The following is a 13,951-nucleotide window of genomic DNA, read 5'->3' as shown; positions in this document are numbered from 1 at the left end:
GGAATACTTCAGAATATCCGGATTTTGAAGTAGTCTCGCCTAAAAAGTGAAACCTCCAACTCCTTCGACTTCATCTGCTTCGGTGGGAACTGTGTTGCTTTGTTGCAAGTACTGCATGATTGAGAACTCACCGGAACCAGACAGAAAACCATACGACCGTTTCTGCGAACATGTTGCATTCCAAGGGCTCCTAAACCTGAAGTCAAGTGCAGAAAAGGCTAACAGTGAACAAAAACAGCAGCCTACACTAATGGACATGCGCTCGTTTGCCAGGGAGAACGTGAAAGCAGGGACAGGGACCACTACTTTGTCAAAACAACCAAATCCAAAATCCATGTAGGTCTAGCATAAATGATGGGTAGAAATCCAGCGAACCTTTAGGGAAGTATGAAGGGAATTGCCTCAGGACGAGAGCCGCCGATATTTCGAACAGAGACTGTTCTTCTTCTGGGCACCGTTCTCGTCATTGGCATGGTATCTAAAGGGTTAGGTATGACATGTTAAAGGTTCATGCGAATTGTGGGCCAACAGCCTGGGGGAAGAAAGGGTCCATTCAGGCTTCTACGGCCGTAGATCTACTCAACACTGCATACAACTTTCATTGACTTTCAACTTTTCTTGCATCAACTTTCTCGACACCACAATATTGCTAGACAACGGCAACCTCACCACAACCCTGTACAAAAAGCCAACTGACAAACAACAATACCTTCACTTTAAAGTGCCACTCCGGACTCGGGAAAACAGCGTTTATTTTATTTAGTCCACGAAAAGAAGGGGCCTCAAGGATTCTATACACGAAATTTGAACCCTGTTTGCGATCGCTGTGCATTTCTGTCAATTTTTGAAGATCTACTGATCCTCCACGAGTTTAGATGACACCAGGAGCGGGTGACGTAATCGTAAGCTCACAAATTGCGGTGATGTCATGATCTGGAAAGTGCACTCTTCTCCTAGCCACGACGCTGGCGTCCGGGGAGGGTCACGTGGTGGAGAAGTCACGTGACGCTGATCCAAAAGAGGCGAAAATGGGAGAGATGTCTTCTCCCTCCTTGTGTTTTCTTGAAGGTCGGAGGGTATGTCATGTGGGGCTCCGCTTACGGAGTGCAAAAAGTGAGCCCCCTAGAAGATGCCAAGGTCAACAACGTTGCCAGATGACAGCCGGGCGCTCCATCGGAGCCTAACATGACGTCACGGTTCTCAAAACTAAAAATTACTTTTCTCTAGCTTTCGCGTTGCGTAGAGCAAAGATATTTTGCAGGAATGTATAGTGAGACAAGGACATTTAGTTCGTAGTGGCACCACCAGCGCCACTGTAAGGTTGGAATTGTAGAACTAGCGGGACAGAACAAGGGTCCGTGCTGAGCGGCTGCCACGAATCAAATGGGAGGAGCTCGTTTATTCTTCGCCCTTCCTTTTAGACTAGAGAAGAAGTCGAAGACAGCCTGTGTTGTCGGACATCAGCTGGCGAGAACGGCAACAAACTCCCTCCCAAGCCAGCTGGTGATAAGCATGTGTTGACACTAAGTAACGCCAAGGCCGAAGCCTCTTGCGCAGAAGGAGTTCTTGTCCTTGGAAACAGGTTTGGTCAATGAGTCCGCTATCATGTGTTCAGTTGGCATGTAAGACACCTTGAACTCTTTGTTCTCGACTTCGTTTCTCGCGCACAGGTAGCGCAGTTGGATATGTTTAGACCATTGATGATGGATGGGATTATCAATTAGCTTAATTGCCGATTGATTATCGCAGTAGAGTTGCACCTTCCCAGTGCAATACTGTCGGAAACCGAGTTCATCCATGAAAGATTTCAACCATTTGCCCTCCTTCACCGCTTCTGTCAGGGCAACATATTCGGATTCGCAAGTTGAGAGAGCCATTGGATGTTGCCTGGTTGATTTCTAGGAGATGGCGCCTTCTGACATTATGTACACGTAGGCGCTCCTGGATTTGCCGGTTTCGTCCTCGTTCCAGCTTGCATCCATGTAATCCGTGATTTGAGAACCAGAAGCACGATACGTGATCCCGGTGTTTCTCGTTCCACTGAAATAACGCAGCACTCGTTTAGCCATTTGCCAATGTGATTCGGTGAAGTTGTTGTTAAATTGGCTGAGATAACTAGTAGCAAAAGCGATGTCAGGTCTCGTTGCTTGGGCTAGATACATTAAACTTCCGATAATGTTTTGGTACGGAATGTTTCTCGGACTGCGCTGTTGCTGCGTGTTTGCATCGTGAACCCCATCTTTATCCACGTCGTGTTCTTGTTTTGTTCCCAGGCCCTTTACTATCGGCGTTCCAACTTCCTTGCATGAAGCCATTCCGAATTTCTTCAGGATTTCGTCGATATACTTCCGCTGATGTAGCTTTATGCAGCGGTTACACTTTTCGTGGTTAACTTCAATGCCTAGAATATATTTCAGCTCTCCTAAGTCTTTCAGGTCTATCTCTTTCCCGAGGTCATCGATTGCCTTGATCGACGCATGCTGACTAGTTGCGGCCATAAGCATAGCGTCGACGTAAACTCTCAGGAGGATCTTATCATTCGCGTTTTCCAGGACGTAGGCGCATCTATCTGATTAGAGTTGTCTGGAACTGAGGCCTTGCAGAGTCTTGTCTAATGTCTGGAACCACGTTCTGCCGGATTGTTTCAAGCCATAGATGGATTTGTGCAGTTTACAGACTTTGTCTGGGTGCATTGTGTTTCCGGGCGGCTGTTCCATGTAGACCTCCTCTTCGAGGACACCATGGAGATACCGTAAACCCTCGTTATATCGAAGTCGACGGGACCACAAAAAAATTCGGTATAAGCGGTATTTCGATAAAAGCGGAGACACTTCAAAAACAGTAAATCCAGACCCAAGAAAACGTGAAAATGCGATGTCATCGCGACAATATTTTATTGACGCGCAAAAAACGCAGTCACTTGGGTTTGGCGTGTAGCCCCACTGCCGGCGAGGAGATGTTCTTCGAGTTTCCGCAGGCACGTCATCAGTTCATTATCACCGCCGCTGCATTCTACCTTGTTGCGAATCAGACGCAAAATATTCCGTGTTTCCGCCGCCGTAGGTATTTCACGGGGTTCTTCTGACTCGTCGTCTGAAGTTCCATCGTCGACGTCCCGACGACTGACGATAATATCCACAATTTCGGCGTTCGTCACAGGGCTGACAACAGGAACGTTTGCGTCCGCCCGCGCGAAAGTATCAAAATCATTTTCCACTTCTTGTCCTACAAAATCGTGCACTCTTCTGTACAGGCTCTCAGATTCCTCATCGTCTTGAAATTCAACTTCTTCAACTGACTGAGCCACAACACGTGCACGACAAAAACCTTTTTAAACACTTCCGCGGAGCTATCGTGCGTAAAAGACCAACACATAGCAAATGAACCTCGCAAAACAACCATCCACGAGAGAACGGTGAATCATCTCAAGCCTCATGACCGGTCCCTCTCTCTCCCCTTTCTCCCACCCATGTCAGCGAACCGTCCTCGTGCGTCCTACTTTCCCACTCTTCGCTGTACAGAAGGAAAAGAGGTTGCGTGAGTGATTGTATTTGGAGAAAATAAAGAAAAAAAGGGTAATGCGGCTTTCGGGAATGTTTTGGGTGGCGACCAGCAGCCTACCGTCGGGTGTGCGCTTCGTAATATACGGAGTTAGATCTCCTCACACTTCGAATAATCTGGTTGTAAATACATGTAAATGCACAGGGATTTCACCGTACTTTGAATAAAGCGACTTCGATATAACGAGGGTTTACTGTATGCCGTCTTGACGTCGAGTTGACGCAGGTGCATGCTTTCTTCATTAGCAAGAGCAAGTAGGAATCGTAAGCTTGTCAACTTGACTACTGGCGAGTACGTTCCGTAGTAATCGATGCCATGGACTTGACTAGCACCGACCGCAACGAGGCGTGCTTTATATTTTTGAATGGCTGCTCAGTATAAGTCGTTTTTGTCGAATCAACTTGCAAACGTTGAGGGGCTCTTGATGCCCTGGTCGACCACGTGACGGTTGGATCGCGGGTATTATCTTCTCACTGACGGAGGAGCGAGGGCTTCGCACGGTCGTTTCTGACGAAAACATGCGTCGCCGTGCTTAGGTCCTGGCTAACGAAGACTGTGCGACGTGTGGGCATGCGAGGTGGGACGGGAGTGACGTGTCGGAATAACACCTTTAGGTCCCGAACGTAGTCACTGTGAGACGGATGCGGTTGATCGGCGCTTGTGGTGAGGAAGTCTCCAGGAAGGCGCAGAGGGGAACCATAGATGAGCTCTGCTGGTGCGCACCGGAGATCCTACTTGACAGCGACCTGCATACCGAGCAGCGCAAAAGGAAGATGTTGGGCCCAGCGTAATCGGGAGGGTTGCGCAGTGAGGGCTACTTTCAACTGGCGGTGCAGGAGCTCGACCAAACCATTCGCCGCTGGGTGGTAGGCGGTTGTCTGGATATGGTGCGCTCCGAGGAGGCTGGTGAGGGCTGAGAAGAGGGCACAACAGAACTGTGGACCCCGGTCCGTTGTGACAGTGGATGGACAGCCGAACCGTGCTACCCATGTGGTCACGAAGGCTTCGGCGACGGTTTGGGCTGAGATATCTGCTAAGGGAACAGCCTCAGGCCACCTTGTATACTGGTCCACACAAGTCAGGATGTACTTGTAACCGTGGGATGTGGGTAGGGGGCCGACTATATCAACATGGACGTGGTCGAATCGGGCTCGCGGCGGGAGGAAGATGGAGGCAGCTGGATTTTCGTGTGTCGCCCAACTTTCGAGCGCTGGCAGGAGGCGCAGGTTTTGACCCATCGCTGTAGTCCTTATGGATGCCTGGCCAAACGTATCGTGCCGTGAGAAGCTTTGAGAAGCGCGGACACCAGGCTGGGCCAGATTATGAGCAGTGTCGAAGATCTTCCTGCGGAGTGCGACAGGAATAAATGGACAGTTTGTGCCAGTGGTTGTGTCACAAAGCACAGACATCGTCGTCGACGGTATGGGGACAAGACGAAGAGTAAGCGAGGTCTGAGGAGCAGCTTGGAGCTCGTGGACCTCGAAATCATCCAGTTGGGCTGCGGCGATGTCTTCGAGGCTTATCGGGCAAGGCACGGTGATGTTATCGATTCTAGATAAAGCATCCGCGGCGTTGTTATCGACACCATGGACATGCCGGATATCGGTTGTGAACTCCGAAATGTAGGCGAGCGCCTGTTTGACAGTTGCAAAAGCAGCGTCCGCAGTCTCCGACCAGGGAATGGCTGCCGATGGCTTTACTTTTGCTCTGAGCAAGTCCGTGAGAGGCCCAAGGATGTCTGCGCAATTGGCGATAAAACGGCGGTGGAAGTTGATAAAGCCGAGGAAGTGGCGGAGTTGCCGAACAGTAGTGGGTCTGGGAAAGTCTGTGACGGCTTTGACCTTGTGGTTCAGAGGGCAGATACCTGCGGCGGACATGTGATGGCCGAGGAATTCGAGTTCCGACACTCCGAATGTGCACTTTTGTGCATTGACAACAAGGCTATTTTCTTGGAGTCGACTGAAGAGTTGGCGTAAATGGTGTTTGTGCTGCTCGGGGGATGAGCTGAAGACAAGGAGGTCGTCAATGTAGGCTACCACAAAGTCCAGTCCGCGGGTTACTTCATTGATGAAACGCTGGAAAGTTTGAGCAGAGTTCCGCAGGCCAAATGGCATTCGGACATACTCAAACAATCCGAAGGGAGTTGTGATGGCAGTCTTCGGGATATGCTCAGCCTCCGTCGGGATCTGATGGTAGGCTTTAACTAAGTCCACCTTGGAAAAGGTGGACTTAGGTGTGGTAGAGGATATTGATCGGGGATTGTGCTCGCATTCAGGGCTCTGTAGTCACCACATGGCCTCCAGTCGTTGGCCTCCTTCTTCGGAACCATATTTAGTGGCGAAGCCCAATTACTGGCGGACGGTCGTATAATTCCCAGGGCCAGCATGTGCTCAAATTCACGACGAGCTATGGCCAGGCGTTCGCCGGAAAGACGTCGGAAGCGTGGCGTTACCGGTGGACCTGTTGTCTCGACGCGGTGAGTGACATTGTGTTTCACTGGTGCGGAAAGGTTGCATGGCTTCACGAGTTCCGGGAATGACGCCAAGATCTTCTCGTAGCGTGAAGTTGGTATAAATGTGCAAATACCAGCAGACTGTGCTCTAGAGACGGAAGCGACGGTAACGAGGTTCGTGATATTGTCCCGCAGGCGGCGCTGCCTTATGCTGATGTCGAGATTGTGGAAAGGTAAGAAATCCGCCCCAAGAATCAGATGCTCCACGTCTGCAACCACGAAGAGCCACCTGAACCTCCTGCGTAAGCCGATATCGAGAGTGAGGGAACGTAGACCGTGTGTGTTGATGGTGGACCTGTTTGCAGCTTGCAGTGCTGGCGTGAGACCCGGACGAACTTTCTTGTCGGAAGGTTTTGCGGGTATAACGCTGACTTGTGCTCCAGTGTCCACAAGGAAACTGGTTCCCGATTCGATCCCTGACATACAGAAGGCAGGCAGGTCGGGGGCCTTGGTCGGTTACCGCCATTACCGACCGCCCGTAGGGTTTTCCTGGCTTGGCAACGCGTGGAACGGGGTCGGAAGTGTCGATGATGCCAGCAATACTGGGGGCTCTGGGTACGCTGCTGCGACGATGCGCGGGGGCGTCGGCGACTGCTCGATCGGGGCCTGCGAGTTTGGCCGTGAAGACTTGCTTGCAGATCAGCCAGTTGCGTCAACATTTTTTCCATCTCTCCCGCCAAACGGGCGATGGCACCTTCCAGTTCGCTAGTCGCTGGAGGCGGCGCGGTGGTAGGGGAACGCACTGTTGCCACGCCGGCTGAAGCATAATCTGTGATGCGGCCAGCAAGGTCGGCCAAACGGTCTAAGGCAACATCGTCGTTTCCAGCCAAGATGAGTCGTACATCTTGCGGAAGTCGGTTGAGGAAGACCTCGCGGAGGATCGCGGAGTGGTCGTCTGATCTATCACCCAGGAGCTGTCTCATCCGATGCAGGAGCTGCGACGGACGGCGGTCACCAAGCTCCTTAGTCGTAAGGAGCTGGACGGGTCACCAAATTTGTAGAACTAGCGGGACAGAACAAAAGTCCGTGCTGAGCGGCTGCCAGGAATCAACTGGGGCGCGCTCGTTTATTCTTCGTCCTTTCTTTTTATCCTGGCCACCAAGGGCGCTACAGAATTCCTAATTGGCAAAGTGTATGACTGCACAGAGTTTGTTAAACCGACAGAGATTATGCTGAGAAACTCGACGAACTCTACAGCGCACTTGCCCAAAGAGACTACCCAGGCTTCCTTCTAACCGAATTCTGTCACAAGGCACTCACACTGGGTCGAAACGAGATTCTGGAACACAGAAAAGATCCTGACATGAGCCAAATAAACTTGATCACAAGATATTCCAATGCACTTCCAAACATCAAAGCCATTCTACGGAAACTCTAGCCCCTCCTCGAAAGCAATGACAGACTTAGGAGTATATTCACCCATCTAAGGTAACATACCGACGTGTAAAAAACCTAGCAGACTCCTTGGTCAACACCAAAATCAGCAAAACGAACACCCAGTACAATGGAACACGCCTCTGCAACCTCCCACGCTGCAAAACATGCAAGCACGTTCAACAGGCTAACTCCATCGAAAGCACTGCGAGCTATTACATCCACTCTGTTAACCACTCAGTCAGATGCACAAGCTCCAATGTCATGTACTGCATTGAATGCGGCGACTGATTTATGCAAGACATTGGTAAACCGGCCAACAAATGAACAACTGTCTTACCGGCCACAGAACCGACACCTCCAACAAACTCCCCAAAGCAGTTGCCGAACACCTTAACGTGCCTGGTCACAATTTTAACAGCATTAAACTATATATTCTAGAAACCGGGTTCAGATCCACACGTGACAGATGTGACAGGGAGTCTTATGTCATATACAAGTTCAACACCCTTCACCTGTTCGATATCAACAAATCACAAAGCATCCTGGAAACACTTCACAAATAAGATATGCCCAGACCTTTTCTCTCCTATTCTATCCCCTTTATCATCTATCAACATTGTTATGTTCTGCATGGCCACTACTGTTTACTCACTTTATTGCATGCCACAACTGTGTATTACAAATAGTGTATATATGTTACAAAATAGAAAAAAAAAACACTTTGCTTGCTCTGAAAATTTCCCCACGTAACCATTAACCTCCTTATCTTTCGGAATGCTCGCCAGTTCCTGCCTATTGTCCCGTTTCTTCCCCTTGTTCATGAACCTCGCATTTCTGTAACCGGTCTGGAGCAAAGATTACTTCATTCACATAATCCCATCCACACTCTAACAATGTGGCCATTCACTTCGGCTGTAAAAGCCTGAACGGACCCTTTCTTCCCCCGGGCTGTTGACCCACAATTCCCATGAACCTTTAACATGTCATACCTAACCCTTTAAATACCATACCAATGATGAGAATCATGCCCAGAAGAAGAACAGTCTCTGTTCGAAATATCGGTGCTTTTTGTGAATAAGGTCATTAGGTAAAAACACGTTGGTTGTGCATATTATCGCTTTGAGTAATAAAGTACAGCTTTGTGAATATTTGAAATTTCAAGTACATATATCTATGCAATATCTGATGCTATTCGAATGCTATCCGCAACCTGTTTTCAGTATTCGAAATTTTTGAATCTTTTTTTAATAGTACTGAAGCGAGGCAGCATTATCGCCATTCTGCAAGTGGGCTTCGCCTCAAAACATCCAAGAGTTAGGTGGAGCCCACTTTATGTTACCACCATTGTTCTTATCTTATGGTGTGCGACTTCATTCTGCAAGTCAGCTTCACCTCATTACTTTCTAGCGTTAGGTGAAGCCCGCTTTACACGGTTTACAAAATTCTGTCGCTAAGGTCTACAAATTTTGTGAGCTCATGGTCAACACTATACCCTGGGCATTGCAGGTTCTAGTAAACATACTCCCAACTTTGAGAGTTATATTCTGTAACAGATGGAAATACGTGTAGTTTCTAAAAAAAGTACACGAAATTTGCAATGTGAACATACAAATAAGGAGATGCACACAAAGCAGGCTGCATGGAACATATTGACTAACTCTCAATGCTGTTCATCCCACTAATGCAGTCTACCATACAAAACACAGAGGGACCCTTCTCTCATGATATGTTATGCTGGTTCAAAAGGCTCACATGTTTGGAGCAGAACATCATCTAATGAGCACAACACCAAAAAAATATTTCACCATGAGTTATTTGAAATTATTTGGATTTGGCCTTTTCTCATTATTTAAATTCGATTTACCATCCGAAGAAATTATTCGGATTCGATTCGCAGTGTAAGTGAAATATTTGTAAACTTGCAATGGAAATTTTGCTATTCGCACAGCTCTATAATAAAGCCCAATGTCTCCCCTTGTCTCTTTGTGTTTGGTCATAACAGGAATTTGAAAATTTAGAATAAATCAATATACAGGTAGTATACAATGTCAGGTAGTCCTGATTGTCTAAATCTAGTTCAAGAATCCTACTTGGCCATTGAAAGGTTCAGCATGTAAACTGCATCATTTCATGTGTCGAAAGTCTTTTCAAAGGCTGCACTGTTTCCTGGAAAGGGGCACTAAAGTCCAAAAATTTCCCTTTGTGATATGAAAGATTCCATCATCATGACAATAGTGAAAAAGTAATGAGGTTCACCCTTGCACTGTTTGTAATTATTAAAATGTCCATAAATGTGCCCCGTATTCCCCTGTATGGTCCCTGTATTCCTTCCTCCAAATTGGCACTCCAGTTTGCATCCAGCGCATCCAGTTCTCAAAGCAAATATATTGCAGGAACTATACTTTCGCGCATTTCTTTGTCTAATCAACACGAGGGGAGCTTCGACTTGTGTAGAAATACACCTCACCGGGACACATATCATACACATATTCTGTAGTAGCGGAAGCTTTTGCTTACAAGGTAGCAGTAAGAGAATCAGCGGATCAAGGTGGTCAAACACACAAATTATATCCAATGCTTGAAAAATGAAACTGTATGAAATGGAGGCTACACAATCACATTGAGAAGGCCTACCAACTGCGAGTGGAGCAGTATGCAGTATGTGGAGCAGTATGGGGGATATGTTTATTAATTGCGGATGTGTGCACAACAGAAGCTAGAGCAGTGCTGGGATGGTTATAATAGCGCCATTATGTGATTATTAAGTTCAACACTTGTATTGCACGTTCCACAATGCTATTCCAGACAATAAATAGGGTTTCTAGTGAGACAACTTGAAAAAAAATCCTGAAGTTATCTTCATTGGTAGATGGGATATTTTGTCATTATGATGTATCCATTTGTCATTTTGGTGTGATGCAATGTAAACATTCAGTTGGTGGTCTAAAACGCCAGAACCGCCACCAAGTTGGTATTATCTAGGGGTGTGCGAATATTCGAAATATTCGATATTCGTACCGAATAACGGTACCGCGCTATTCGTATTCGAACCGAATAACATTTCATCGAATACTCGAATATATCCGAAATTCCGCAAGCTGGCTTCAACTCATGCCTCTAAGCGTTTGGCGAAGCCTACTTTACAATTCTGCGCCTCAAATATATTTTGCAAGGTGGCTTCACCTCATGCTGCTGAGTGTTAGGTGAAGCTTACTTTACAGCTTTTACAGCGGACTTGACGATATCCTGCAAGTTGGCTTCGCCTGATGTCTCCGAGCATCAGGCGAAGCCTAGTTTACACTTCTGCCAGTGCCGCGGGGTTGCAGGCATGGTTTAAAAGTGCGATTTGAGGGATCACTGAAAATTGCCACGTTTGAGAAATATTTTAGCAAATGTTGGCAGGGATGTTTAAGTTAGTTTAATTATTTTGAGCTTTGGCTGGACCTGCAATGATGCCATAGAGAGAGGGATTTAATCACACAGCCAGCTACTTTATGTCTGGAATTACAATTTTCAGGACAATTCTAGCACAAACGCATTCATCAATGAAATATGTGTATATAGTTCGCAGTCACTCTCACAAGCTACACCTGAGCACCAGGTTTCAATGCAAGCTTTTGCTTGCTATTCAGCAATAAGCACACATTTTTGTGTGGTATTCGGCATTATTCAATTCGCTACTATTAGAAGATTTTACTGTTCAATTCGTATTCAATTCAAACCCAAAAATCACTATTCGCACAGCCCTAGTATTATCGGTACTGTTCAGTCGCCATCTGCCACCTGAGCTTTCGGGCAAACTTTTCTGTTGCTCTGTGTGGTGCGATGCGGGTGTCTGGTTCGCATACGCATCCGTCGAATTATACTGTGTGGACTGCTTTCACGTTTGAAATAACAAACTTTTTTATCAATAGAAACTAATGCGCATTTGATGGGACCTTCGAATTAAGCAAAAAAATATATATATTGGAAGTCATAATTAAGGAAAGTCTCTCGTATGAACCCACAAAAATACGACCCTATTTTTAAGGTCTCATCTTCAAGGTGAAAAACGTCACAGTATATGCGGTCAAATATAGTAGTTTTCACTGCAACACTGCATTTCATGCGGAGGTACAGTGTCTTCAACCCTCTTTCTTTCATGATGGGCATATTCTCATTCGGTGTGAGGTCCTCTGGATTACTTTCCATTTGTGTGTTGGGTCTTTAGTACTCGTCAGGAAACACTTGGATGTGTGTAATTATTCCACGGAACCCAGCACTGTGGTGTAGCTCATGATCGTTGTACTGCTACAACTTAATGTTGTTCTGCCTGCATATCTCAGATGTCTGCTTGCTTGCATTAATCCTTTTTTTCTGCATTGCATTTTCATTATGATATCACTAATTGTACAGTATATTCGTTCGTATATCCATTTACATACATACACATTGTATCATTAGCTCCCATTATTATACAAATTATCATCACTTTACTCTTTGATTTGAGGCCACAAGGTGGCCACTCAGTGGCTAGCCATACTATTTCCTTTATAGTAATATCTTGCATGGAAACTAAAGCATATTAATATGCCCATGCCTCTGGTCGTGTCATTCTTTCTGAAGACGTTGTGTGCTTGAAGAAGTCAACCAAAGATCTTTCTGCTCGTTCTTCATCACGTAACGTGCACATTCTAGTCCGAATGATAGTTCCGCATCCATGGTAAAATTACCTTTGTAATTTGTAAAAATCCTTCCTTATGACATGGTGCCTGCACAGCACTGGCTAGAGAATTTGCTGCACACAGGTGAAATTGGTTACTTTCTCATTGGTGATTCAGGGCTTTGACCTGAAACCCCTGATCACAACAATGACCGTAGCTGACTTGTAGCATGCACTAGAGATCTAAAATCCTTTGTACTCTTTCCAAGTACACCAACTGAGTGAAGTTGGTATGTAAGTTTGCAACAACTAGGCTAGTACGAGTCAAGGGGCTCGTGATGGGACATCAGTAGGCTTGGAAGAAGTGTATGTAGTCACTACTGTGCTACGTCCATAGCGGCCCATGCCCACCTATCCTCTTAAATGTTAACTTTGGAATAGTTGTTCAGTGGTAAGAGATCAGAAACGATAAGTCATTGATGATTGTAAACAACATTTGACTTCTTTGCTAATTATTTCTAAAATTGAAATGTATTCCTGCACGTCATAAACGTCCTGAAGTGTAATCGCCACATTCTTTTTGCAGATCAAAAGGTTTTATATCTTCTCTACCTGTATGAAGAAAGTGGAGTGGACATGACCATGTTCAGGTGAGGCTAATAGCAGCTTGAGTATGAATAATGTTACTTGAGCTCTAGGGTTATTAATAGAGCTGCGCAAATATTTGAAACTTTTGTTTGAATCGAATCGTTAATTCTCTTTGAACAGTATTCTCAGTTTGTGAATATTTTTCAAATATATCTGAAACATAGTGTAGCATTCGTGGGCACACTTTCACGGCGACATTGTGGACGAGACCGAGGCAGCCACAAAAATTTGCATATACAGTTGAACCTCTATATAACGAATTTGTAAATGCTGGCTCTTTGTTTCGTTAAATAGAGAAATAGTTAAATGGAACACTCGAAGTGAGACAAAGATGGCCGCTGCCACTACCTGTGCCGCGCGTACCGCAAAACGCCATTTATCATAAAACAGGTATCAAGCTATGAAGGGCACAAAATATCACGCTTTATTCATCACATGACGTTAGGTAATACGTAATTTATGCACAATATCGCTCTGAGCATTCGTAACTCCGGATGATCTCTACTGTTTTCTCCTGCAGGCTCACGTATCGACGTTTCTTAATTGGCTCACTTGCACTCATGACATCCGGAAGGAACGCGAGTACACCGTTGTAGAATATCGAAAAGAACGAGAAAGGGTGCACATCATGTAGACGTTCGCGCATCCACGCCGATGGAACTTTGAACGGCGTCAGCGTCATGCCCATTTTACCACCGTTAGCATCAGCGGTGCAAACAAAAACAAGTAAAAAAAAATCGGCATAAAACTGCAACCTACTGTTATCGGCACCAACAGAAGCAAATTAGATCTCGCGAGAGGCCAGCAGTGCGCGTTTTCTTGTCCGAAAAACAAGTGCGAAGAGGCCCTCGCGCCGGTTTCGAAACGGTGTCGGTGTACTGAAAATTACCAGCGACGGCGATGCACATGTCTACATGCTCGTGCCTACAGCACGTGACAACCGCAGTAACCAACGAAAACTCTCATGAGGGCAACCGAGGGGGAAGCTTTCTCCTCCTCCTCATCTTCGTGTAGAAGGGGAAAGACACGAGCAGAAGGCTTTCCTTGCCCAGAAACTTCATTACATAGAGGAGACCAAACGAATGTATTTCTTTAAATCGAGCGCAAAAATGCATTGGCATCTATGGGGACGCGTACGTGCGACGGAAATTCTTCGTTGAACAGAGGATTTCATTAAATCGGCGTTTCTTATTGAGAACTTCAACTGTAGT

At 46.3% G+C, this 13,951-nt stretch overlaps 1 protein-coding gene across 1 annotated transcript in view; it reads left to right on the top strand.

Moving 5' to 3' along the window:
- LOC135388571 (nucleolar pre-ribosomal-associated protein 1-like) overlaps positions 1–13,951 on the top strand; it is a 179,082-nt gene that overhangs the window by 120,562 nt on the left and 44,569 nt on the right. Inside the window, exon 26 of the mRNA XM_064618192.1 lies at positions 12,679–12,742. Coding sequence (XP_064474262.1) covers positions 12,679–12,742 — 64 coding nt within the window. The remainder of the gene's footprint in view (positions 1–12,678; positions 12,743–13,951) is intronic.

The sequence above is a fragment of the Ornithodoros turicata genome, chromosome 3, assembly GCF_037126465.1.
Source record: "Ornithodoros turicata isolate Travis chromosome 3, ASM3712646v1, whole genome shotgun sequence".
NCBI classification, from domain to species: Eukaryota; Metazoa; Arthropoda; class Arachnida; order Ixodida; family Argasidae; genus Ornithodoros; species Ornithodoros turicata.
Note: the sequence above shows the minus strand (reverse complement) of the source record. Positions and strands in the feature narration are given on the sequence as shown.